General features: G+C 34.9%; 1 protein-coding gene across 2 annotated transcripts in view; it reads left to right on the top strand.

Moving 5' to 3' along the window:
• Positions 1-27,710, top strand: part of OSCP1 (Organic solute carrier partner 1) — a 110,348-nt gene that overhangs the window by 76,279 nt on the left and 6,359 nt on the right. Inside the window, exons 10-11 of one of the 2 annotated variants that reach the window (XM_076517321.1) lie at positions 815-938; positions 8,072-9,506. In XM_076517321.1, the coding sequence (XP_076373436.1) occupies positions 815-928 (114 nt within the window). In that variant the 3' untranslated portion in view covers positions 929-938; positions 8,072-9,506. Of the gene's footprint in view, positions 1-814; positions 939-8,071; positions 9,507-27,710 lie in introns of those variants that run through there. The other variant, XM_076517323.1, reaches the window with a different exon arrangement.

Raw genomic sequence — 27,710 nt, 5'->3', positions numbered from 1 at the left:
AAAGACAAAGACCGTAGCTTAATTCATTTGGAGAGACTCTCAGTCTTTGCAACAAAAACCTCTATCTTTCACTCCATATGCCTTTAATGAGTTTTGTTTTTACCCTTCTGATCACAATTTGCAAACTTGGGCAATCTTTTAGTTGCTTAAAGTGCCTTAAACATATCTTTAAAATACAATGGGATGAAAGATATGACCATCAATAGAAACATTGTATGACACGAGATGATGTTCTAGACTGCTTTGTAGTCCAAAGAAAGAGATGAATATCACTTCAATGGCTTGATCAAACCTTATTCTCCGACTTTATACCCAATTTTTTAATTGATTGGCATTGTTTATGATATATGGGTTGTTTTAAAAGTTTTGATATTTATAAATAATATAAATATTATAATTCACCATTATTACAAAATTCTAAATCTATAGTGCCTGCTTCTATAGATTAATCCCATGAGAGGAAGTATGTATGATGAACTTGGCAGGTAGGGTTAGATTTGTAAAAAAGGTTATTGAAATAGTTCATTTTTGTCAAAATATGCTTATTTTCTGAAATATTGTTTGGACGTTAGTTCACATTTTCATGTACTACAGTACAGTGTTTAGAAGTTGGGGTCTTCTTAATTTTGTAGCTTGGATCCTCCCCAAACTAAAATGCTAGGTACATCACTGATTATACTTGTTTTGAAATTTCTACTTAAAACATATAGTATTATTTTAGTTTAGTGTCGTCTGGTGTTCTGTCTTTTGTTGATTAATACCGTAATGCTGTAAGGAAGTTCCTTTTACATATGTGAATTCATCTTTATTGTAGAGGGAAAAAGGAGATGAACTGAATCAAATACTGGCAGACCTAACAATGAATAATACTAACACTGATGGAAACCAACCTGATGATTTACTGGAACTCATGGACAATGTTTCCTAAAGTCCAGTCTGTAAGTTGTAGACATGATCAGAAATGACTTTTTAATACATCCAGCAACAATTAGTCATGACTAGAATTAAGTTCTTAGAAACATTTTGTGTATAATAGGAAAATTTATGAACCTGAAAATCAAAAAACAATATATCTGATGTGATATCACGTTAATAATTTTTCTCATTTTTATGTATTATGATATGCAGTCAAAAAATAATAATTTGTGAGGTTGTAAGTAAGGTTGTTGAAGTGAATACTGTTGTTGTCCAAAATTAGAAAATATTATTCAAAAAAGCTGTGCCACTAAGAACAGAAAGAACTATTACTTTATGCACAACTGTTGGAGGGCAACACTACCTCAATATGTAGTAATTTTTGTGAGTGCTAGCACATGATCATAGGCTTATTTTTTCCTTGACACTGCCTAATTTTGACTTTTTTTTTAGGTTTTTGAGTTTGTAGATACTTTAATGAACTGCCTTTCTTTGTTTGATGGTATACTTTACTTTTGTTCTCATTGCACTTTCCTTTTATTCACCCAGTGGCAATGTTGTTTTCTCTAGCCATCAAATTTCTTATTTGTGTCCTTAGAACAATTAATGCATAAAAACAAATGTCCCAAAGGCTAGACAGTCCTCTTCAGCAATTTTATCCAACTGTGTCCACAATGACGGGAGGCACCGTATGTGTTCATGGAGCTGACATTCAGTAATTATCCCTTTAGCTCATTTAGTAGAGCAAATACCTAGCACATAAAAGGTCTTGAATTTCAGTCTGTGGCAAGGCACTATAAGTATTATAGAAAATTCAATTACCACAATTTTATGAAGCTATGATGAACCAATGTATGACAACATGTTTACTGCTGATGTTTTTCAAACATGGTGTTACCAACATCTTGCATCTGGGGGTTGATTCTCTTCTGCCTACTTCTTTTCCACTTCATATTTTTTGTCATTTTGTTTGTCTTTTGTGCAGCCTGTGTCACCTGTAGCTTGTTTTGACTAACTCTTCTCCCTCCAGCCTTTTCTTCTGACTTTTCTATTCTGTTTGTTATGCTTTTAACTAAGGTATGTGACTTTCTATCTCTTTTGCCTGTACATCATAATGATTCTTTTAAGTTCCTGGGCTTCCTTCTATCACAGCTTCACATTGATCAACTTCTCCCATGTTCTTCTCATTTTTGTAATTCATTCACTGTGGCCTAAGGCCATGACCCTTTGATATTTCTTGAAACCCAACCTCTTATGCCTCTTTTGTTTGCTTGAGATGCTTCTCTTACTCCTTTGCTGTATCACCACTCTTCACCTCTTCACTGTGGCTCTTCATCAGGGGGAGACTCTTTTTATATATTTGTCCTCTTTGGCTTCCGTTTCTTTCTATACTGTCTCTATTTTAACTTGATTTCTTTGTTCTTGGGATCATCTCAGACTATATACTTTCTTTTCTTATATCTGCCTCTATTACTACTCTCTTCTTGACCTAAGTTTTGCTTCTTTTCTCACTGCACATATCTTTAAGGGTGTTTCCAATTCCTCTGAATCTTTGGTGAGGACAACTTGCCAACTATCCTGCTTTGGTTTTCCTGGATACTTCAGTTGACTTCTTGACCTCAGGAGTCTCCCATTCCTGTTCGTCATCTTCTCTCTTCTAATTGCTGTTTGCTCTCCCACAGAACAGGTTTTCAAGACTGTTGGTGATAGCTCTTTCTTGAAGCCCAGTTCTCCTCCCTTATACACTTCTAGTTTCTTTACCAATGGCCCTTCAGTTGTACTTGTTCTTTCGTAAGATCTGTTTCTGCTTTTTGTACTCTACCTCTTTCTTCTTAGCCCCTCATCTTTTCTCTTCTTTCTAATTCTCTGCATTTTTTATGTCTTCCTGGGAGTATTCTTGATTCTTTTATGGATTTGGCTCAACCTTCTTCTTTGTGTCTTCATACCATCAAGATCTTGCTATCAAAGACTCTTTCATCTCTTGCTCTTCATGTGTGAAATGTTCTCTTACTTTTTGAGATTCTGATTCTTCTTTACTAGTGTCCTCTTGAACAAACTCTTGACATATGTGGCACATGTGGTGTAATCCCTTATGTGCCCTTGTACTTCTTTATTTATCATTCTAACTTAGTTGCTCAAACATGACCTAGCGTGTTTCACTCCTCCACCTGACTTACATCTTTATATCAATATCTTTCTTTCTAATTGTAAAAATACATTTTTGACACCTCTCTTCTCTATAGGCTCAGGTCTCCAGAGGAGTAATCTCTGTTTTTCTATGTTCTGGAGAGGTCTGAAGTATTTGAGCTTACCAAAAGCTCACAGTTAATAGTTGATTTCATGATGATCCACCCCATTACTTCTATGTTCATTGGTTACATCAACTTCCAGAAAGACACCTGCTTTAGGGGTTCATGCTTTATCTTTTTGATTTTTTTTAAACATAAGCCTATCTGTTTTAACAATTTCCAGTCACCAAGCAAAATCATCCACACCTTTTGATTATTGCCAAACACTGTATATTCTCTTTTTTTTCGACTGTTTTATCCTTGTGCTCACTTGTGATTGTCATCATTCAGACATTCATTGCTTCACCACCTCTTATACTCTATAACATTAGGACTGATTGATTTGTTCCTTATGCTGCCTTTGAGAGTGATTGGTTGATTTTCTCCTTCCTCTTTCCTCATTAGATAATTGTGTTTTTGCTGATATCTTTTATGTTCAGTTTTTATTTGGAATAGTCACTGATGTAAGTAATTAAGACTTTTATCTGACTTGAAAAGGCTGTACTGTGTTATTTTTTCTGTGTCCAATGAGACTGTATCTGAAAAGTATAGCAATCTAAAAATCCTTTACATTCAACTTTGGTTGATGATGTTTGATAAATATGGCCTCCTTAATTCGTAGAGACTCTACTGCATTGATTAAATAATTAATTTATCCCATTAAATATTTTAGAACTCTGGCTTTTGAGAGCGTTTTTATCCCAGCAGGTAGTTGAAACCATAATTGCAAATGGAAATCTGATTGTTGGTAAACAAAATATGCTATGTTTCTGTAATTAAATATTTTGTTTTCTTGTTCACTTGGGTATAATTTTTTCCCATTGCTGTCCACATTCAATTTATTTTTCAGTTAACAGTCTTGAACCTACATTTGACAATATTTTAATTTTTTATGTCAACCTCAGTGCACCTGAATATCACAGACTAGTTAAAAAGTAACATTTTTGTTGGTATTAATTAATGGAGTCCAAAATCTTTACAGTAGGTGTCTGTGACTTGTTGGTGATAAATGGACAACACACAATCCACTTCTTTTAAAATAATGTATACTCTTCAAAACAAGAAACGCAAAAGGGATATTTTTCTTATTTTAAAGAGAAATATCTGTAATAACGTTACAAGCTCAGAGTATGTGATGTTACACATGTTAAGGCACTGATTGTCAGACCAAAATGACAATAAAATTTGTGCACTTTGAAAACGGAGGAAAACATCAGATTTTTCGCCAAAACGCATGCATGTCCAATAAATTTGTTTGAGAGATCTGCATGTTCTGCAAAATCCCTATAAAAGTGACGGGTTCTCGGTTTCCATAGCTCAGTGTTAAGCCACCGACACGCAATACAGTTACGCCAAGACTGACTGAAGCACAACGCAACAATGCCATTGGTCGCTTGGAAGCAGGCGAATCTCGATCAGATGTTGCCAGAGCTGTGAATGTCCACCCAAGCACCATCACAAGGCTATTTGATCGTCACCAACAACATGGATCAACTCGTGACCGTCACCGATCTGGCAGACCTCGTGTGACCACGCCCACACAAGATCGCAACATCCGGTTACGTCACTTTTGGAATAGGACCACTACTGCGACGTCTACTGCCTCAACCATACCAGGGCTGCGTAGGATTTCTGATCAGACCGTACGCAACCATCTACAAGATTCTTAGGCCCCATGTGCAACCCATCATGGTGAACGTCAATGACGTTTTTTCAACATGACAACGCCCGTCCTCACGCAGCCCGACTCACCACTGTCTTCTTGAGACACCACAACATCAACGTTCTTCCCTGGCTCTCCAGATCACCAGATTTAAACCCCATCGAACATCTTTGGGACGAGTTGGACCAACGTCTGCGATGGCGACAACCTCAACTGCAGACTCTACCTCAGCTTGCAGCAGCTTTGCACGCTGAGTGGACAGCCATTCCACAGGATGTGATTCGTCATCTCATCGCTTCCATGGGCAGGAGATGCCAAGCAGTTATTGATGCTCACGGGGGGCATACTCGTTATTGACGTTGAGTGACGTTAAACTTCAACTAGTGAGCGTGGACTTCGCCTTTGCAGACTTTAGATGTTCAGCAGTGAATGTGCAAAGTTTCACACATGTCATAGAGAACTACTCGGAATAAACTTGTTAACAATTTGTCTCATATTTTGCCTTTTGCGTTTCTTTTTTTGAAAAGTATATATTTAAAACAAGTCATGCATATGTACAAATTCGTTATACTATTGTTTACCATAGTTGAAACTAGAACTTTTTAAGTAATTCTTTTATTCAAAAGTCCATACAGGCTGATTCAGTTATCTTAGAACCTAATAAATGAGAATTATTTCTTCTCTATTTTTTAATCACAAAAGAATCAGTGATAAATACACTTACATTACCCTATGAATTACCACAGTTTAATACTAAGCTTTAATTAATTTTCTTTTACCTCAGAAGATGACAGGATTTCTGTCTGGTGATGTTAACTGGCTGTCTTTCCTCAAATCTGTTGTACAAAATTAGAGATAGCAGTAAGATACCTTATGCATATATAACATAGGAGAACACTTCAGGTATTTCCTAAGAAATAAAAATGTATCACTGAAATTTATTGATATTTGAATTGGAATACACAGGAATGAAGTGAATTACATTGATTAATTAAATGAAAAGTAGCATCCCATAATTCTTTAGTTTTCACACAGTAATAGCAACAAAAACAAATGTTTCATTTCATCATTACAAAAGAACATACCTAGTCTCTGTTTATTCCTATAAAGGACAGTCAGTGTCTCCTTTATATGTAAGAAAGTTAAAAATAGTGTAATATTTGCTTCAAATAAAGTTTTTGTAATGAAAATGTAGCACCCCACAAGTTTTATTGTAATTAATTCAAGACATCATATATTTCTGTTACTTATTAAGTGTGGTCCTTTCTTCATAATTAAAGTTTTTTAATTAAATGTGAAAAATAAATAAACAAGCATTACTTCATCATACATTTTTCTTCATAAATTATGAAAACATTGTCACTGGAGTGACTAGTACAACAAATGGCATGCATATAGCTTATTGAGTGACATGAACATACTGCCATTTGTGAGCATATATTCAGTAAAAAAAAAGTGCATTTTGCACAAATCCTGAAAACCTGTGCAAATCTTTAACAAGTAGGTGTGGTGAATAAAGATACAACTGCTGATATTCTATCATGCTTCTGACATGCAAAACCCCTGGTGTTAGTTTCATAACATATTGTATAATTTTGAATTTATTTCTGAAGTCTGACATAATTATGCTTACTTATCCACAGTTTTAATGTTTTGTCAGGATGAAGGTTGAACTTATTAACAGACAGATTTGCATATCTTCAAGGTTAGAATTAGTGACATAGTTGGTCTAATTTTGGTTATCAGTGTAGGGTACATTGGTTATAGTTCTACCTTCCCCTATACAATAGGACCAAAACAAAAATGGAAGATATGATTGTGTCCACTGTCTAGTGGCTATTGTCAGGTGTCATGAGATTCAGAAGTCTGGCAAAGGTAATTGTATGTGCATTTTCTCCATATAAAGCTGCGTAGATTGCATATCCATTAGCTCTTGGAAGAAATATAATGGTGAGCAGTGCATTGACCATGAAAGGCACAAGACATGGCATGTAATTTTCATATGTATCCAGTATCAAGACTATATGCAGTACCATAACTCCACTTGCCAACAAACCTATCTGGTTCACACACTCAGATCCAACACATATCTGGAAAGCTAACCACAAACGGCTCCACTTTGCCTTACTGTTAGGGTACCTGGCTACTCTGGTAATGGGCCAAGGCCAAACCTGCTCATACCTTTTCCAGCTGGCATAGGGTCACAATATTTACAGAACTCTAAGGTAGGTGAGGAGGGCACACAGCACTTGGGTAAAGCCTTGGGTTATTTGGGGAAGAGTAAGTACATGCAGTGTTGTCAATTGTTTGTACATGCTGAAGATAATTTGTGTACACACTGGTTTGCCAAAAGTTTGTATACACTAAAGACATTTTGTGTAAATGCTGGATTGTCAATTATTTGTGTATGCCAGCTGCACTGGGGCTGTTTAAGCTACTCTTCTTGTTTCCCTTGCTATTCTTCCATTATCTTTATATTCATTGCTGTACTCAATACAACTACTACCCAATTTCTTTATAGCTCCATGCCTTACTTTATTTTCATTTGTCTCATTTATGCATGCTATATGCTCTGTCCTCCTCTTTAGGATGTCAGGATACTCAGCACTCCTTCCTGTCAGTGCTTTTGCATTCCAACTATTTTTTCTTTCAATTTCTTTAGCTACACCAGTTGTGACTGATGAGTCTGTCCTAGTCCATCTTTATAGTGCTAAGGTAATGATAGTACATATTACTTCTGGGGAACACCTTATGTTTATGATTATATATTTTTAGACTAATTTTCATAATTTGGCAAGATTTTATGTTTTATGACCTGATAACAATTCTCCTCCATTTGTAACTGAGCTTTGGACCAGCTTCAGTGAAATTTGTTATCCATACTTTAACAAAAGTCATAATAAAGAAAATCAACATTTGTTGTAATGTGGGGGGCAGGTGTAGTGATAATTTAAAGATAATTGGTTAAATATTACTAAAACTTCAAAGTTTTCAAACAAATGACACAGAATCATTCTTTGTTTTTTTTTTAAGTGTTTTACTTCATTTACATATTTTATTAATTCTAGCTGTAACAACATACACACTATAAAATTAAAAAAATTTTGATACCTAATTTATAAGTTTTGTAAACAGTTTTATGTATTATTTGATTTGTAATTAATAATAAGTAGTACCAGTAATAAATTAAAACATGTTTTATTAGGAAGTACAGCTCTTCAATGCTCTGGTCAAGCTGTCTACCAACATTAGCACTTTGAGGCTGAAACAACCACCAAGTGATAATTTTTACTATCATAGAAATAAGCCACACTTCACATAAATGAAAAACTGTAGAAAATTTATCACTTAAATTTAAGGTGTTTATAGTAACACAAAACCTTCTAAAGTACTGAATTAATCTAGTTCTTCTAGCAAACATCAGCACTGCAAATAGCAATATCATGATGTTTCTATTTTCACAAATGAAGATTTTGTATACGTAATTTCTGTATGTATAATTTTGTTATTGTGTTTCTATAGTAATACAGAGCCTTACATGCTTTTGGATTGTTTAAAAATGTGTAAAAAGATATTTTTCTCGTAAATAACTGTATTATATACTACATAAAAAAACCTGTCTTGAGTCTGCAACGTTAAACATATGTAAAGCTAGGAAAATTATCATTGATTTTCTGGCCTCCATATTGTTTGTAACAAATATGTAGGAATTATAATATGTATACATACTTCAGTTATCAGTTGTGCATTCACTTCCAATTAGAACAAGTTATGTATTGAGGGTAAAACTAAAAATGAACCTGACAGTCAGTATAACTAAATATCTTGGAGTGTGTCAAACATATATATATGCAAAAAAAAACAGAAACATCATTTCCTCTGAAATTGTAACTTTTCTTTTTAAATTATTCATGCTCAAACAAGCACCATGATCCTATTTATTGTGAACATTGAATATTCATTTCTGTTGAGGCTGCTTCAACCCCTCGTGTTTTTCTAACATCACGAATATTTATTACATTCATGTCCATTGTTTTCTTGTTATGGCAAAAATATTTTAAAAAACAATTAGTATTTTCTTTTTGATTTTTACTTTTTAAGAGTAAAACGTCATAAACTAAGTTAATGATGTAGTAACTAGCCCATTTACCAGTTGAATCTTAGCAAATTATTTGAATTTATCTCCACTTTTAAAAATGAAAAACTGTATCTTGGTCTAATATAGTTATTTTATCTTGTTTTATTACTTACATATTTTAAAATAACCTTTCAAACAAAAGGTGCTTATATCTGTCAAAGAAGCTTGTGCACAGTAAGATTTTTAATTTTTAAATTCATATTCAGTTTAATAGCATATACTTTGTGAAACAGTTTATAAATAAATGTTGAATTTACTTTTTGGTGGTAGCAGTCCAGTCTCTATCATATAAAAGCTGATGTCATGTTGCAAGTCTTACTATTAAGATAAAACAAAGAATTACTTTCACACATTGTTCAAAGGTTCACTGATTTTGTTATAGTTAATGACATGTTTGAGAGGAACAGTGCTTTCTTAAAGAACTCTTTCTTGTAAGCAAACTAAATATTGTACACAAAGTGCATCCTGTTACATGAATGAAACAATAAAATAATGAGCCAAATATTGCAGTGTGTAGAGTTCATTTGCCTTCAGTAAGTTCATTGATGTTTATAAACAGAATTTGTATTATTACATGTTAAAACATATGTAGTATTGTAAAGAAAAGAAGTTTCTAATGAATGGTAATAATCTTGTAATTTACTGTAATTAGTTGAGAGAATTAATTTTCTGTAAATTTTTGAAAATTGAACTTCATATAATTAACTAAGACAAGTAATTATCTCTATATGCCTAAAATTTGGACCTTATATAATTAGCTGAGACAAGTTCTCTGTGTATGTTTTGAATATGGACTTGATGTAATTAGCTGAGACAAGTGGTTCTCTGTGTATGTTTTGAATGTGGACTTGATGTAATTAATTGAGTCAAGTGGTTCTCTGCATGTTTTGAATGTCGACTTGATGTAATTAGCTGAAACAAGTAGATTCAATATGGTACTGTCCCTCCACTCACAAGATTAGCTTTTCTTATTTTATGCTGCCCTCTACTGGAGACATTTTGTTAACATATGTCACAAGTCTTCAACCCTCCCTCTTTTGGAATCCAAAGTTTCACTACATCAGTCATGTAAATCACTGTATCACATATCTGAGACAGGTTTCCTGTGTATCTATAAACAATTGACTTTATATAACTGAGATGGGTTGTTGTGTGTATATGGTTAAAATGTGGGCTTGATGTTATTAACTAAGACAGTAGTTCTCTGTATGTGTTTAAAATGTCGACTTAATGATATTAGTTCAGACAAGTAGTTCTTTGTATACATTTAAAATGTTGATGTCACAACTAGACAAGTACTTTTCTGTATGTGTTTAATAAGCATATTTGATATAATTAGCCAAAACAAGTGGTTTTCTGTATACATTTAAAGTATGAAGTTGGTTTATTTATCTGTGACAAATAATTCTCTACATAATTTAAAATGTGGACTTCATAAAATTAGCCAAAACAAATAGAGATCTGTATATGTTTAAAATATGGATTTTATATAATTAGCTGAGACAAGTTGTTCTCTGTATACATTTAAAATGAGGACTTGATATAATTGTTTAACCTTTGTATCTAGTCCTGGTCAGGCACTGGGTTATTTTTTGTTTTTTATTGAATGTGATAAAATTTGCATTCTTGTTGTTTGAAAATTTTGTTTTGGATTTCTGTTATGCTTTATTAAATTGTATTTGTTGACCACATTTGTAGCATTTTTGTTTAGATCATTGCAAGGTCCAACAGAAAATCCCATGCAATATGTTTGTGTGGTTTTATATCACCTTGTAAATTTAGTGAAGCTGTAAGATAAAAATGAATTCCTCAGATTGCCAGTTTATTTTAATTTATTCACAATATCTCTTGACGTGGTTATCCATATTTTCTAAAAATGTATATAATTTGTCATTTCACAAAGAGTACTTTTAAGCAAAATCAAAACTTGTATCACCTAAAAGTGAAGTCAGGTTATCGTATACAACAGATTTTGGTTTCACTTGCCATATAATAAAATATATTCTGATACTAAGTATGGAAACAAATATAAACAAATGCAAAATCAAAGAAGCCCATGTTATACAACTAAAACCAAAATTAAACCATTATAAAGAACACATTTATACCTATACTAATTAATAACCTAACATCTAACTACAATGCCCCTACAGTCCCGTACCCATTTTTACTCTCGTCCTTAAGACATGTCTGGCAATGGTAACTTGCAAACTCTCCCTTTGTTAATCTGAAGATGACCTAAGAAGGTCAAAACATTGTCTGTACTTTATTTTAATTAAAGTCATAATACTCATACCAGCCGTCTTGACATTACATTGATCTTCACCAAATTTGGCATCGTGGTTTGTTGGAACTACAGAGAAATACATTCAAAGTTTCAGTTTAGTGATTTATAGTTTTTGTGTGCATTTTGTAACCATTACTTTATGATTACATATAAAGAAAGCAACTTTTCATATTCTAAGATAATCTTTCATTAATCATGAATTTATGTAACTTCCATCCAGGATATGGTTACTTCAGCTGGGACAAAATATGGTGTTACTAATGTATTAAAGAACATGCACATAAGAAGTAAATGGTTCAAGGGGAGCTTGGCCAAACTCCTTATTTTTGTTTCTGGTGTTTCCATAAGATAACAACATAATATAAAAACTGACTCACTAACTATTGATGAAAATAATAATTTACATCATATCTTCAAGCACAGCAGTGATATTACAAAGAAATCTAATATTAATATTAACATGCCACTAATTATTAGTCAATGACAAGACAAGCTCAGCATGCAAAAACAGAAAATAGTAACCATTCCTTTTCTTCACCAAATTATCAGTAAGCTTTTTTCCAGATTTGTTACATATGTAAAGTAATCAGAAACTTATGCCATTGAACTTTACACAAGAGATTTGTTATTTCTGGTATCAGACAAGCTATAAATTTTTACAGAGAAAATTTGCCAAATCCTGGAAGACACGATGGTTTTTTTTTTATACCTCTCTTGGACAAGCCCCAAGCACTAGTAGCTACTTAAATGCATGCTAAAACATGTAGCAAATATCTTTACGTTACTGAAATTCTTTGCCACACTGCCAGTGAGGTTATGTTCATGGGAATCTTTAACATATTATTTCTACATAATTACTTGAGGTGAACATAAATCAAAGAAAAATTCAGTGTTCTAGCTTTAATACATAATTATTATGATACTGCTATTACCATTAAAACTGTATTTATCAAAAAGCACCCCAAAAGAATGGATTGTGCTAACATGTTATTTCAGTAGTGCATGTATTTACATACATAATAACCAATGATTGAAATATATAATATACTATTGTTGTACACTGTCTTTAAATTAGTAATATCATTTAACAATTAATAAATCAGACTTTAAACGTATTGAAAGTAGTGTCTCTTACGTTTGGTCTTCACCAGTAATTTTGTTTGTTTGTTTATAATATGTATATATTTGTGTTTGATATACATGGCTGTTCAAGTTTCATGCAAGTGATATGGGTTAGATAGTAATGTAGTGCAAGTAATAAATTTAGTTACATTTAGAAGCAATAGTTTGTTGAAAGTTTACTTACATAACTGTTTAAGAATCATACGTTGTATCGTCCATTAGTTATGAATTGATGATAGTTATATTATTCTACAATCTTACTAGAACCTTCTTAGATTTCCTCATTATTTTAGTTGATTATTATTGTATCATAACGTGTTTGAAACATTCTGGAACTCTTTCAAGGTATAAATGTGCATCAAAACTTTAGTTAAAAGATTAGATCTAAAATACGTTGTTTCAAATTTAGCTATAAAAAGCATGTTGTGGCAATTTGTAAAGTGAAATTACCACAGACTCTATTGTAATAACAGGGTAGAGAAGGATAATTCATCTTGCCAAATTATGTTCGAAAGTAATTGAACCAGCCTGTGTGGACTTTGACAGACAGAAAATAATTATTTATAGTTCTGGATAAAACTGTGGTTACCAACATTGTAATGAATATTTATATATATATACGTATATCTGACTTGTTTTAACGTATATATTATTCTAAAACAAGTGGACTGTGTGCCATTTGTTTATTATTGAAATTTGTTGTAAAAATGTTACAGACACGTAGTGTAAAGGATCCAGCTCATATAAAAACCTATTATTTACCTTAAGGTTTGTTTAATATTTTCTTGTCTTTATTTGAAACATTATCTAAATAATTCACTTTAAAATCCCAAAGTGATCTCTATGTGGATGAAAGTGTCTTTAAGGGAGATTTACAGTCAAACAGAAATGGCAATTCTCAGTATGTATCACTAAAAATATATTGTTCATCAGTTGTCAGTATGGGCAGTTTTGAATTAATGTATAGAACACTTAGGTCCTAAGTTTTGTTGGCATTTTTTGATGCATCAAATAACTGGTAACACAAAAAGTAAAAATAATTTGAAGTAAAAACTAAATGTCCAAAAGACAGAGAAAAGATGCAACTAGAATTAAAAAGTACAGTGGACCATAAATAGTTAAAATCACAGTTAAGTTGAGCAGTGTCACAATCATCAGTTACACTGTCCAATTTCAGAGGTAAATCTGTTGAAAAGAATCTAAAATAGTGCCACCACTTACTGTCACAATGATGGCACAACAGTAAAACTTGGTTTATTGTGACTTGAGTGTCACAAAGTCTACACATTGGTGCATCAGACACAGATGGAAGAAAATGATGAGTTTAAAAACAGTGAACAGTGCATAGCCTAGCTAGAACAACTTCCTCCTTTTGATCCTTATGGAAAAACATGGTTGAATAGTAACAGTAGGTTTTGTCTGGAAAAGCTTGTTATCATATTGCTCATACAAAGTTGACTGTCAATTGGTGCAAAGCCAAACCTTAAATACATGACCATGGTCCATATATAGGACAGTCATGGCTGTGACAGCACCATAACAGACAGACTTAGCTGTGGGGTTAGCAAGCTTATTCCCATGAATTCCAACATGGCCAGGTATCCAGAAAAACAGGATAGAAATGGAAGATAAAGAAAAATGGGCCTGTCATTTTTTAAAATTAAAAATAACAGGGTGAGAACTAATGAGAAGTGATTCCAAGGCCAGTATAAAGCTAACATTCTGCTATACTGCATAGATTCTACATGATCTAGGGCAAGAGAAATGGCATACAACTTAGCAGTGAACTCAAAAGTTGTAGAGGGTGTCCTTTGAGAAACCACAAAGCCACAACTAATTATGGCAGAGCCCACAGAATCTTTATAAATGGAAATAAAAGGATTATTTGAGTGATGTTTGGCAAAGAGAAGATGGTACTTCCTTAGAGTAGTCAAGGAAAATCACATCTGGGGATAGTAATAAACCAAGGCAGAATGGGTTGATCATTGGGGACAGCATTGTCATCCAATGCCAGACCCAATTCAGCCACTTGTGCAACAAAGGCCAAAGGTAGGTATGACAAGCCATCTATTCTGAAAGAGCACAAACCATCGAGGTAGAAAGACATAATGCCAGGTAAGGATCGAAGTTTGATAACATCCTGCAGAAAAAGTTGCAAATGGTAAAGGTTAAGAGGACTTCTGTGGGGCTCAGTGTAGAAACTGAACTGGAAAAGTACATAAAGCTCTTGTTCAGAGCTGAAGCCTCAGATGGTAAATGGGGTCTAACATCTTCAAGGCAAATGCCTTGACAGAAACATAGATCAAAGCCCTATAGTCCAGTTTGAATTGAATGAGGGAATGATATATCCTAAGCATATAACATCAATTTACTCTCCAAGAAGTGGAAAAGAGGACACAAGAATGTTCAGTGCCCTTGTACACTTGACATGTAGCTGCTTTATGTGAGAAATGGAAGTAAGCATATGGTCAAAGACCAAGAAATTTACCTCAGGGGCCAAGGGGAGAACAACATCACCATGATGGAGCTTTGAATTGGTGTATAAACTCTGTTGTTGGCAAAAATAGATGCAAATGGTTTTGAAGAAATAAAAAACCATTTGCTGTGGTCCACTTCAACAAGCAATTGAGAGTAGTTTAAACCTACCACTCACTAAACCTTATATTCCATGACAGACAAGAAATGTAGAAGTCATCGACACGGAGACTGTTCACAATATAATAGGAAGAAGTAGGCAATTAATAGCATTAATCTTAATACTGAAAAGTGTGACACTTCTGACACATCTCTAAGGGATTCCAAGTTCCTTTGTGAAAAAAATGGCAAAGAGGAAAACACACACAAACTTGGAATCATTTGTTGAATAAAAACTGATCAATAAAAACAGGCAAATGGCCATACAACCCATATGGCTGGAGATCCCACAAAATTTCATATCTTCATGTAGTATCATAAGCCTTCTTAAGATGGAAGTAGCCAGAAACAAGATGTTTTTTCTTGAGGAAGGCTTCCCTGATTGACATTTCAAGTCAAGTCAGGTGATCCATGATGGAACTCTGTTGACAAAACCCACATAGGCCACATAGAACCAAACAACATGGGCATTAACTATCCTTTTTTAAGACCTTAGAGAGGCAGCTAGTCATAGCATTTGGACAGATTTTAGAAGGAATCGTTGGATCCTTCACAGGCTCAAAGAATAGTAGGACAATAGTTTCGTGTCAAGTATCTAGAAAAATGTTTTCTTGTCATGTGTGGTTGAAAGAAAACAAAAAAAGCAAGATAGGCAGAAGTGAGATGCCACAACGTCACCTACTGAACATTGCCAGGTCTGACAAATGTACTGACAAACTAATGAAGAGAGAACTGAATTTCCACCAACATAGAGAGGAAATTATAGTCATAGAGACAATCAACCCAAAAGTAAAGAGGCAATTGCTCTACCTGAGATTTGATGACAAAGGAAGTAGAGGAAAAGACAGATGTACTGAAAAGATAAGCAAAGTTCTCACTGAGAGCATCAGCAACTTCCTGGCCATTGGAGGACAAAGTGGAAAGGAGATGGGAAGCACACTTTCCATTGGCCTTCTGAATCTTGTCCCATATAACTTCAGAACTGGGTGGCAGAAGAGACACTAGTTGCTTTGACATCTGATTTACCTAGCATGGGCACATGCCTGCTGGAAAGCAATGCTGTTAGAGAGAGTGGAATACCTGTGAAAAGTATTCCAGGCTCATTTCTGAACCTTCCATGTCTGATGGCAGTCTGGAGACCAACGTGGATGATGATATCATGGGAAAAGTGTTGAGGTTTTAGGTATAGAATGAACAATTGCTTGAATGATGCAATCAGTTACTACTTCCTCACTGCCATTAATGGATGGAAAACCAATGACAGTAGGATCGAGTTATGGGAAAGAAGTGAAAGGAGAGCCAGTCAGGCTTATCCAATTTATACTGTTACATTTGTGTTGGGCTGCATCAATCACAGCCAGTCTTTCTCAGAAAAATAGGAAAACGATCACTGCCCTGTGGGTCACTGTCAACACTTCAAGAGAAACAAAAGAAAAGTGAAAGGGCAAAGATAGATAGACCAGTAGCAGTAAGATTGGCTTGGTGCATGAAAATAAGCACAGGAAACAGTATTGATGAGAGAAAGATTGTGATCCGAGAGCATATGCTCCATTGAACAATCTCTTCCATCAACAAGAGCACCACCCCAGAGGGGATTGTGTACATTAAAGTCTCCCCAAATCACAAAGAGATACAGCAGTTGTTCTATGAAAGCATCATAATATGATTAATTATAAGAAAGAACAAACAGTTATGGTACAACCCAAGGAAACACAGATGGATACGGCCTCCACTGGTGTATAAAGTGACACAGACAAGGTGGACAAGTGCTGAAAGGTGACTGTATTGGCAGGTTTCAGGAATGTTTCGTGTAAGGGAAGACACACTGGATGTCAGGAATCATTTAAGGCCTTAATACCATCCAGATTAGAATGGAAACCTTGACAGTTCTACTCTATCAAAATGGTTGCTTTTATTTAGTGAAGGAGAATTGGGTAAATAGTCTTTCTGTTTATGACCACACCATTTATTAGAAGAAAATCTTTAGACCTCTTTGGATCGATTGGGCAGGTCTCTTGTAGTAGACTTAGATTCCAGTGACTGAGGGTGTAAACAAATAATTATTCTGAATATATGGATCAAATAAGATGAACCAGAGCAGACACCAGAAGACAGAACCAAAGAAAATGTGCCCAGGCAGTCACTAAGAGGGATGGTGGTGTCAGAGACTTTACTGGGGGCAAAGAAAGATCTTTCTGCACTCCCATTGTATTAGCAGACAGTAGTGCAACAACATGTGTCCAAGATGGAGTGGGGGACAATAACTTCCAAGCCTTAAACTGAAGAAATGTTATGGACAGTACGTAAGCATGGTATCTCTTTTTTCCTCTACCAACTTAGGGCAAGATAAGTAGTAAGAAGGATGGGAACTACCATAATTTGCACAGTGAAAGTCCAATTTATACTTTAGATATCACAATCTTTGTCACCACAATAGGCACGTATCAAAGAACCATGACAAGATATCTTTGAATTTTCAAACTGCTTACATTGGAAACACCTGAGTGCGCTAGAAATGTATGGCCATACCTTACAGTTCAAGTACCCTGTCTTGACAGAAAAAGGTGGATGTAGCAATATAAATGTCAAAATTAAGACACATTCATCAACAGCATAATCTTGTTCTTTTGAGTAGAGATATGACACACAGCAGAAATGCCTTCGCTAGAAAAATCAGGATCTCTACCTCATGGAATGCTCTTCAAATTCCTCTCATTGCTTATTCCTTGGGATAGCATTCAAAGTAGCATGAGGAGGAACGTCACTGGGTTTATCTCCAATGGTTTTAACCTTAGAAGTAGTTTGCTATGTTTGTAGATGTTTCTACCAAGATATTTCCAGAGTGAAACTTCCTGACTGACTTGGAAGAGCCAGCAAGTCTATCCAGTATCTTTTGAATGAAAATTGGAAACATCTGCCCAAAGGATTTGTCAGACAAAAGATAAACAATTAAAAATTGAGGTATAGCAACTGACTTTTGTTGTGACTATGTGACAGAATCTTCTGTGTGTGGCTGTTTACCCATGAGCTATTTTTGCAATTTTAATTTTTGGAGAATCATGGGATCCATAATAAATAGAAGATGATTCTGTGTTTTCTGACCCCACCCACCATTGAGTCATGTGAGGGAATGCACTATAATGCAAAGCAAGTACACTGTAGCAAAGCAATGGTTTGATGAACATTATACCTAAACACCAGCATCAGACACAATGCCTACAACACCCATTGAGAATGTCTAACACCAGTACTCAGTTGTCACTAGCCCATTTAGACCAGCTGATCAACCCTAGGGGACCACCCACCTACACATGGTGTTTTGCAATGCTCCACTCACTACTCAACCACCACGAGGGCTGAGATGGCCAGGTGGTTAGGGCATTCGACTTGTAATTCAATGAGTGTCATGGTTTCAAATCCCCGTCGCACCAACCATGCTAGCCTTTTCAGCTGTGGAGGCATTATAATATTATGATCAATCCCACTATTCATTAATAAAAGAGTAGCCTAAGAGTTGGCAGTAGGTGGTGATGACTAGCTGCTTTCCCTCTAGTCTTACATTGCTAAATTAGGGATGGCTACCACAGGTAGCTCTAGTGTAGCTTTGCACAAAAGTTCAAAACAGAGAAACAAACAAAACAACCACCATGATTATTTCATCCCCTCCATGGGATGGCGAAGTAGCTAAGGCACTTAAATCGTAATCTGAGAGTCCTGGGTTTGAATCCCTGTTGCACAAAACATGCTTGCTCTTTCAGTTGTGGGGACCTTGTAATGTAATGGTCAATTCCACTGTTCCTTGGTAAAAGAGTAGCTCAAGAGTTGGCAGTGGGTGGTGATGACTAGCTGCCTTTTCTCTAGTCTTGCACTGCAAAATTAGGGATGGCTAGTGTAGATAGCCCTCATGTAGCTTTGCGCAAAATTCAAAACAAATCCCTTCATGGGTTGCGACTCATGGTAAACATGTGGGTGGATATTTAGATCCAAGAGGAGGTAAACTGAAAATACAGAATCTTCTCTGGGAGGCTCCCTCGCTACATACAGGAATCTACCTCGAAGACAGCTGTTAATGAATTAGTTGAAAAATTCAACAGGACTTTGCTAGATATAATGGCTGATGGTAACATACACAGTAGGCAACTTTCATTTATTATTGTTTTGATATTTAAAGCTATGTTTTCCCCCGTGAGCTAAAAAAGTTAAGCTAAAAATAAAAAAAACAAATCTGAAAGATAAAATTTAAAGAAAGAAAATGAATAACACAAAGTTAAGGACACAATGTTAATTCTTGCAGAACCTCAACCTGTAGAAAAATCTAAATTTTTGCAAGGTTTGCTTAACAGGACAAGTAAAAAAAGAGATCTGTTAAAGGTTTTTCCACATTATCTTTATCAGTTCAGTCATACTCAAAAAACACGATTAGTTTTGTTAATATAGATTGTTGCTTCTTTTTGTATTGAAAAATTCGGCAAGAGTTTAGAGAGACAGACATATAGTCTGAATCTTCAGTTAATGGGTCTTAACTGACTGCTCTGTGATATACCACAATCACCATAACTTTTTTGATAATGTCACACATTTTCTCTTTTAACTGCCATTGCTGATGGAATTTGATGACAGATGTATTTAAACGTCAAGTCATAGACACAACTTCTTTATTTTTTATGTACTGTCTTGCAGTTAGTCACAATAGGATTATCTCTGAAGTTACAAAGCACAAGCAGTCACTTAAAAATCATTCTAAGTTGCATTTACAAATATGTATGTGAGGAAGTACTAATATAATGGCCACTCTGTGTATAATTCAAATGGCACAACAATCAGCATGTACAAAATCATGTAACCTAATTACTAAAAGGCATATAGCTGTCTGATTAATTACTATGAAATACTGAATTGTCCTCAGTGTTCTAAGTAAAAATTAATGCCATAAATCACTATAAAAATTACAGATCACCTTCTTCAGGACCTTCTGATTAAGAATACAGTAAATCATTTAATAGCTCAGCAAGAATGGAAGTTTTCAAATGTTTGTTTGTTTTGAAATTTGCACAAAGCTACACGAGGGCTATCTGCACTAACTGTCCCTAATTTAACAGTGTAAGACGAGATGGAAAGCAGCTAGTCATCACCACCCACTGCCAACTCTTGGGCTACTCTTTCACCAACAAATAGTGGAATTGACTCTCACTTTATAATGCCCTCACAGCTGAAGGGGCAAGCATGTTTAGTGTGATGGGGATTCAAACCAGCAACCCTCAGATTACGAGTCAAGTGCCTTAACCACCTGGCCAGGCTGGGTCTTTTCAAATTGTTTAGCATCACAATAGGAAATAATAACAACCATCTATTTTAAATACATAAGAGGATAGCTTTGTACATAATTTTTATAATTCAGGTTTTTGAACCTTTAATAGCTGGAAAACAAGATAAAAAAATTAACTTAAAAAGGGAAGGTTACCAGTCATCAAAAAAGGACAGAAATAACTTTAATTAAAATGCAAATATTGTACTTTCAAGCCTAAAACTGGGAAACAAAAAAGGTTGGGAATAGTATGTAGATTATTTTTTCAAAATAAAAATCCCTATTTTCACTCCATATCTGAAATACTTATCAATGTTATTGGAGTCAAAATTGGGGTTTGTAGTTTGTGAAAAATAATGACACTATTTCCAGTCAAGTTTACTATTTCTATTACCTAGTTGTAGGTGTGTATTCTAATTGAATGCTATAATTTTCCTATACTGAAAATGTATTTTTGATAGGTACTTACATCCTCTCACGAGATTTGCTATTCTCGTCCAACATTTCCTTCTTTATGCATACTACAAGCCTTACACGTAGTAATTCTAACATATCTCATATAAATCACCATGTGTCATCTCTTAACCAATAACAGCATGACATGTTCACGTGATGTATGCAACTTCCTCCACACTACTGTACCAAACCTTCACTTCAAAGTTTGACAGAAGGTGTGAGCACTAAAGTAGGGAGGAAGAGAGAGAGGATGTAGTACCTGTTGGAAACACATTTTCGGTATAGAAATATAACTTCTGATACAGTACTTACCTTCTCTCAAAGTATTAGCTAGAAACCCAAATTAAGGAAGAGAAACTGGTGTGAAAAAATGATAGGAATACCCCAGAAAGCATCCAAAGGATACTCCTCATAGAAATAGATGAAAAGAAATTGTACTACTTCTGAGCCTATGGACCAAATATAGTAATTGCCTGTGTGTAATACATAAGAAAGGAAATTGTGAGGGGCAGAGTGGCATTGACATAGAAAATAAACTGCATCAAAAACCTCCTCAAGGGTACCAACATCCATACAAGGGTAGGATGGAAATCATACATCTTCACCCCAAACCCATGAATTGGGGTTTAAAACCCACACCAATCTCTGGGTATGTCATGAGGATCACCATTAATCTGTTTGTCTAAGAATTGTCATTTGATATCAAGATTATCTATCACATGGAATTAACTCCTCTAACTGTGGCACAGGCCAGCACTATCTAAAGAATAGAACAGGGGAGTGTCAAGAATAGAACTGAAACAATTCCATGCATCACTGGCCACAGACAGGGCAATAAGACAGACACCAGAGCTCATGTGAGGACTTAGAGTGACCAATTCACTTGAATCCATAACTGTAGTGCTGGGAACTGACTTTCGCACTATGTAAACTGTGGGCTCTCATTCAAAGGGGTAAACTGCAACTGTGATGGCTTAACTCCAGTCATGTAGTGTGTAGTAGGAAACCACATCACCCAAAAAAGGCAACAATTCAACTCCATTGTTTGCGTAAAAGGAATTGGGAGGTCACATTGTCCTGAAATGTGAAAGCTCGACTCTCCATGTTTGTGTAAATAAAAGTAGGAAACCATATCAACCAGGAAGGCGATGGCTCAACTCCATAGTAATGTAAATGGTAAAAAGAGGCCATATCATCTATTAAAGGGGTGGCTCAACTTAAGTGGTTGTGTAAGTGTATCAGGAGGCCAAGTCACTGAGTGAGGAAATGGTGCAACACCAATTGTTGTGTAAATGTGATAAGGAGACCACATCAACCAGCAAGGTGATGGCTCAATTGTTGTGAAGGCCACATTGCATCTACACCATTGTCACACTCTCAGATGTATAGTTCTAATCTGTTTATTGTGGAACTCATTCAGGAAAGTTACCCCATGGTCAACTTCCCCAGTGACTTGAAACTAGAAAGTGGCAAGAACTCCCATACTCCACTTGAAGAAGAAGGGTGACAATGTGGTGGAGAGTCTGGAGAAACATTATAACTGGCAGACCATACCAAGTTACACACTCAAGGTATGGCAGAGATGGGTAGCAACACCCTTCTGCTTTACTCATATAGACCAGGGGTGGGATGATCTGGAACTGGCATGTTGATGAAGCAATTATTGCAAGATAAATAACTGTCAAATGGAACACCCAATCTCTACAGTAAACATAAGGGGCCATAGATGAGAAAGCATGAGTCAACATAGCTTACATTGCAGATTTAGAGTTAAAGAATACCTGGTCAGGCACCACTCATGAAAGGGTAAGAAAGGCCTTGAAAAAAGAATAAAACATACCAGTTAAAAGCTACACTGACGTTTGGTGTTGGCTGCAGATGAGAAAGTGCAATATGATGAAGACAGTGGGATATGAATGTACTGGGAGTGGTCCACATACCAGATTGTAGAATATCCTCCAATGGACGACAGACAAGAAGCAAGGAAAATTTGAAATGTCAAATTTTATAGGAGGAAACATGAAACAAGGTATGGGAGGAAGAAGGTAGGGGGAGTACACCAAACAAACTAAAATGGCAGAACCATTTGTAAAGGTGGAAGAAAGGTTACGAAGTGAGGAAGCATGCTGCGAGATAAAAACGGCAGTTGTCCCTACTTTAGAGAGTAGTTGGGATATAGAAGGAAGGAAAATAGAAGAAAAGGAGGAATAACCTGCCTGAGTTGCTGAAGTATCGTGGAGAAAGGAACAATTGAGATAAAGAAGATAGGGTGATAAATGGTACATGAAAAGTCAATGGCAAATAATTTGGACAATTGATGACCACAGTTTAAGAGAAGAAAAGTCTTAAAAGAAACATGAAATAAGGACTAAAAGCAATGTGGCTCAAATTGAAGTAAAGTGATGGCATTGAGTATCACATTAATGTTTTAATCTGGTCGGGTAGGATACATCTAAATCCAGAACGAACATATGGTACTTAGAAAAATGGAAGGTATAAAAGAGGGCCACCTAATATCCAGACAGCAAAAAGACTGAAGATCCATGGTTAAAGAGCCACCCAATCCAACAAAGATTTGTAAGCAGGAAAATCCTTGTTAGCAGCTCAGGAGTGAAACACTTTCTACTTGCACTGGTATACAGTCATGTGAAAAGTTAGGACACCCTGTGCAAGCCTGTGTATTTTTGTGACATTTTTGGATATATAGATTTTTAATCTCAATTTTAACAATACTGAGAGATTATAGGAATATAACTAAACAATTAAAACTGAAGAAAAGACTTTTTAAGATCTTCTGTAAATGTAATTCTACAAAAATGCAGTGAACCTAACAACTGCTGATCTAAAAATGGATATTCTACCCAATAGTAATAAAGGGCTTACTGATCAGGAGTCCTCAGGGGGCATGGCCTACTAACCTCATCACTTAATTGCGAGACAAATTGATCTGCACATACCTAATTGTCATGAAGGAGGAGGAAATACCAGACATAGTTGAGAAGATTGCTCATATAACAAGGGAGGATAATGGGAGTAAGTGATAAGGGAACTGATAAAACACCATAAATCTGTGACACAAATTCCATGAAAACTTACTTAGGTCTAGGTGATTCCTCAAGTTGGGATCGGGAAGGAACGGCAAACTCCAAAGGAGGGAAAAGATGATCAAAATCCTCATCATTCTGAATAATTTCAGCAGGCTTGGAAGGTACCTGGGCAATGTCTGGGGACAAAGGTTGACCTAAGTAACATTCAGTCTCCCAACACATATAAGCAGAGAGATCCACCATCAGGCCACATGAACCTGAGAACTGACACAACAATGGCCACTGGTGTGACCTTGAAGTAATAAAGTGAACTTTGGAATCTATAACTCAATAAATCTGCTTAAAGTTGTTACATGTAGAATATAGGAACAATAATTAACTCAAAAGAAGCTAAAGGAAAAAAAGATTTGTTTCTAGTGAAAACTGAAGTATCTGTCACATGAGAAGTAATACGCACACAAAATAAAACATCTATAATTGAATGCTATCAAACAAGGTTCAATAGAGAGAATCACGTGTCATGGAAACATGTTATGCTATTACTTTTTAAGAAATGATGCATGATGTTATACAAGAGAGACACGTTGAAATATAATAATTCCAACAAGGCTCATGACATGCATAAAAAAAATATTCGCATGTAGGGGGCAGAACTGAATGAGAATAATTTTGTGAGAAAGGTAAGTATCAAAGTTGTCCCTAACCATCCATATGTTATTATGTTATATTGAATTATGCATGTATTATACATTTTTTTTTCAAAGAAATATGGCAAATGTAAGCCCATTTACATTTGAAAATGTCTCACAGAACATGGCATCACATAATATCATGCGTGACATTTTTCCGCTGAAACGTGGATTTCCGCGGTTTTCAAACGGCCAACGATCACCCACAAGATTCGTGTAAATTCGAGGACAAAATATGAGCGATTTGGGGACCAGGTAGGTGGTTTTTGAAGAGAAATCGTATTTTTTCAATGTTTATTGCAGAAAAAAAAAATTTGACCGCCCTCTTGGAGGCAGTCTTGTTGCAGGTCTCGTGTGCATACCAGACAATAAAATATTCTCTACGCTCCAAAGAAACAACAGCGATTGAAATGTTTAAAAGGAAAGATGTTCATTTTGATCCTGTAGACAAGAGAATGTGTAAGGACATTAGATCAGCAGCTTCAAAGTATACCTCAAAGCTGAGGGAGAATCAGAAGTAAAGGGCAGAAAGGCTTGAGGCCTATGGTTCTGTGAAATCTGGCCCAGCCACCTTGGCTAAAGTAAAAGTACAGAAAGCCACAGAGGCACAGAGAGCTGCCCATTCAGAGAAGGAGAGAAAAAAAGCTTGGAAGAGAGCACTGGAAACCCTTGTCTCAAAAAAGAGGAAAGTAGCCAAGATTGATTAAAGGAAATTAAGTGATTTGAAATTTGACTGTAATTTATGCAGCAGAACAGACGATGATATCAGTGACTGAAAAACATTTTATTATTATCTGCAGCATACAGTGCCAGTGGTTTATTTTAAAGCATATCATTAATTTTATTTTGAAGCAATGTCAAAGCTTTCCTTGATTTGCTGTTTCAGTTTGTATTGGGAAAGAATGAAAAATATACTGATATTGAGGTACCTGTAATTTACTGATAAGATTGTATAGATGAACAAGTTTTACTGTAGGTAGTCATGTAGAGTAATTTTAAGTAATTTGAAATTTTAATGGAATACATGCAGCAGAGCAGTAGTTGTTGATGTCAGTGACTGTACAAAATTTAATTTCTGAGGCATATCACTGATATCAGTAGTTTAATATTGAACCATATTAGTAGTTGAATTTTTAAGCAATGTCATAGCTTTCCTTCGTATGCTGTTATAGTTTGTATTGTCAATTTGTGAAAGAATGGAAAATTCACTGACATTAAGGTACCAGTAGTATAATGACAAGATTGCATAGATGAACAATTTGAACTGTAGGTGGTCATGATTAGTTAAAAGAGTAATTTTATGTGATTTGAAAATTGTTTGGAATATATGCAGCAGAGAAGTAGTTATTGGCAATGACTGTAAAACATTTAATTGGCAGCATACCAGTAGTTGATGATGATGATGTTATTGATGACAAAAAGGATAATAATGAAATGATTTGTATTTGAAATATTTACAGAGTTATTTTGGCTTTATTAATTCATATTACTAATATATTTTGATTTAGAAAAAAATTAAACTGAATAAATAGCAAATAAACAATCTTAAATTTCATTTACTTACTTTTTTATTTGTTAATTTTAGATATTTTGATATATCTTCTAAAAAATGAATGCAAATTAAAAGAATAAATCAATCTGCTAAAAACTGTACATGAAAGTTATAGTTTTTATTAGTTTGATTTAGTCTTTTAATTTCCTTTTGTTATTTTATATGATATATATTGTGTACTTTTCCAACATTGCAATGTTAAAAAACATAAAGAAATGATGTCCCAGATTGCACCAAATAGTATCCATTTTTTTAAAATTTCCTGGGGGAGCATGCCCCCGGACGACCCTAGTCAGGCGTGGCTGTGCCGTGCTGTAGCACCAGGCTATGAACCTTTTCCTCTTTTTTTCATAAATGTCATTGGCATGCCTGTAATATTATGCAGCACGAATGAGAGACAGCACACAGATACACAAGATACATATATATGATGGGTAGGGATTTACGGGTCACCCTCTACATATTATTATGATTCCTATTACCCTTCTTAAATTAATAATTTTAGTTATTTTGTTTCTTAAATTTTTAATATCCATTTACAGAGAAAAAAATTTCAAATACACATGTATGTGCCATTCAGTCTAATGTTACGTTTTACAAAAATTTACTACTACATTGGCCATTTTTTCTGCTCAACCATCATTTACGGAGTTGGGTGGTTTTGTGTAAACAGATGCTTATTAAGTCAAGTATGAAAATCAGTGGAGTTAATCACCACTCACAAGAGTAGAGAAATCTACTGTTAGAAAACTCACTGAATTAGTTGCAGAAAAGCACATAAAGAATAGAATAGTACACTTGAAGAATGATGAATTCTTCATGTGGCAGTTTCCGATGAATATGCATTAGTAAAATGCAAGATTTTTTTTTCAATGACAGGAAACATAGAAAATTTGAGAGAAATTCTTATGTGCAAAAAAAATTGTGCATAAATTTATTTCACAACTACCATATGACACAATACTGTATTCGTTACTACTGTCCACATTTCAGTAAAGTATATGTAACTTTTTCTCTTGTAGTTTTTAAAAGTACAGTTGATAATAATAAGGCTGGAGTCACTGCTGTAAATATACACATTGTTTACTAGAAAAATAAAGTGTTTCTGACTAGTATAACAGTGCTTAAATGGCTTCAAAGAACTAAATTGGTAGCAAAGAAGAAAAGTTTTAGAGGATGGAAATCTCAACATTCAAGAGTCAACTTAAAAAATAGCCCTTATAATCTTTGCAAAAGTTTGTTTAGTAGCTGTGCATAGATTTTGATACTGTATACCTAACCATTTTTGCAGGAAGTTTTGGTTATTGAATGACTTGAAAGAGCAACTTGGCTAGTAGAAATTAAAAATTTGATAAGATCTCTCTCTTTCAAGAATCAACATATAAATAATCCTAGAACCTGCACTGAAGTATTTTAGTAAGCATGCTCAGGTTTCAATAGAATATTCACATCCATTTTTTCTGTAGGCTTGTGAAATAAGAATAATAATAATAATAAGAAGAAGAAGAACAAATGGAAGAAGTTTGAATTCTGTCTAATAACTGGAAAATCAACTGCTTTGTTAATATCAATATTTTAGCAGCCCCAGTTATTGAAATAGAAGGTCTTGAAAAT

This window comes from Tachypleus tridentatus, chromosome 8, assembly GCF_004210375.1.
Source record: "Tachypleus tridentatus isolate NWPU-2018 chromosome 8, ASM421037v1, whole genome shotgun sequence".
Classification (NCBI taxonomy): Eukaryota; Metazoa; Arthropoda; class Merostomata; order Xiphosura; family Limulidae; genus Tachypleus; species Tachypleus tridentatus.
Note: the sequence above shows the minus strand (reverse complement) of the source record. Positions and strands in the feature narration are given on the sequence as shown.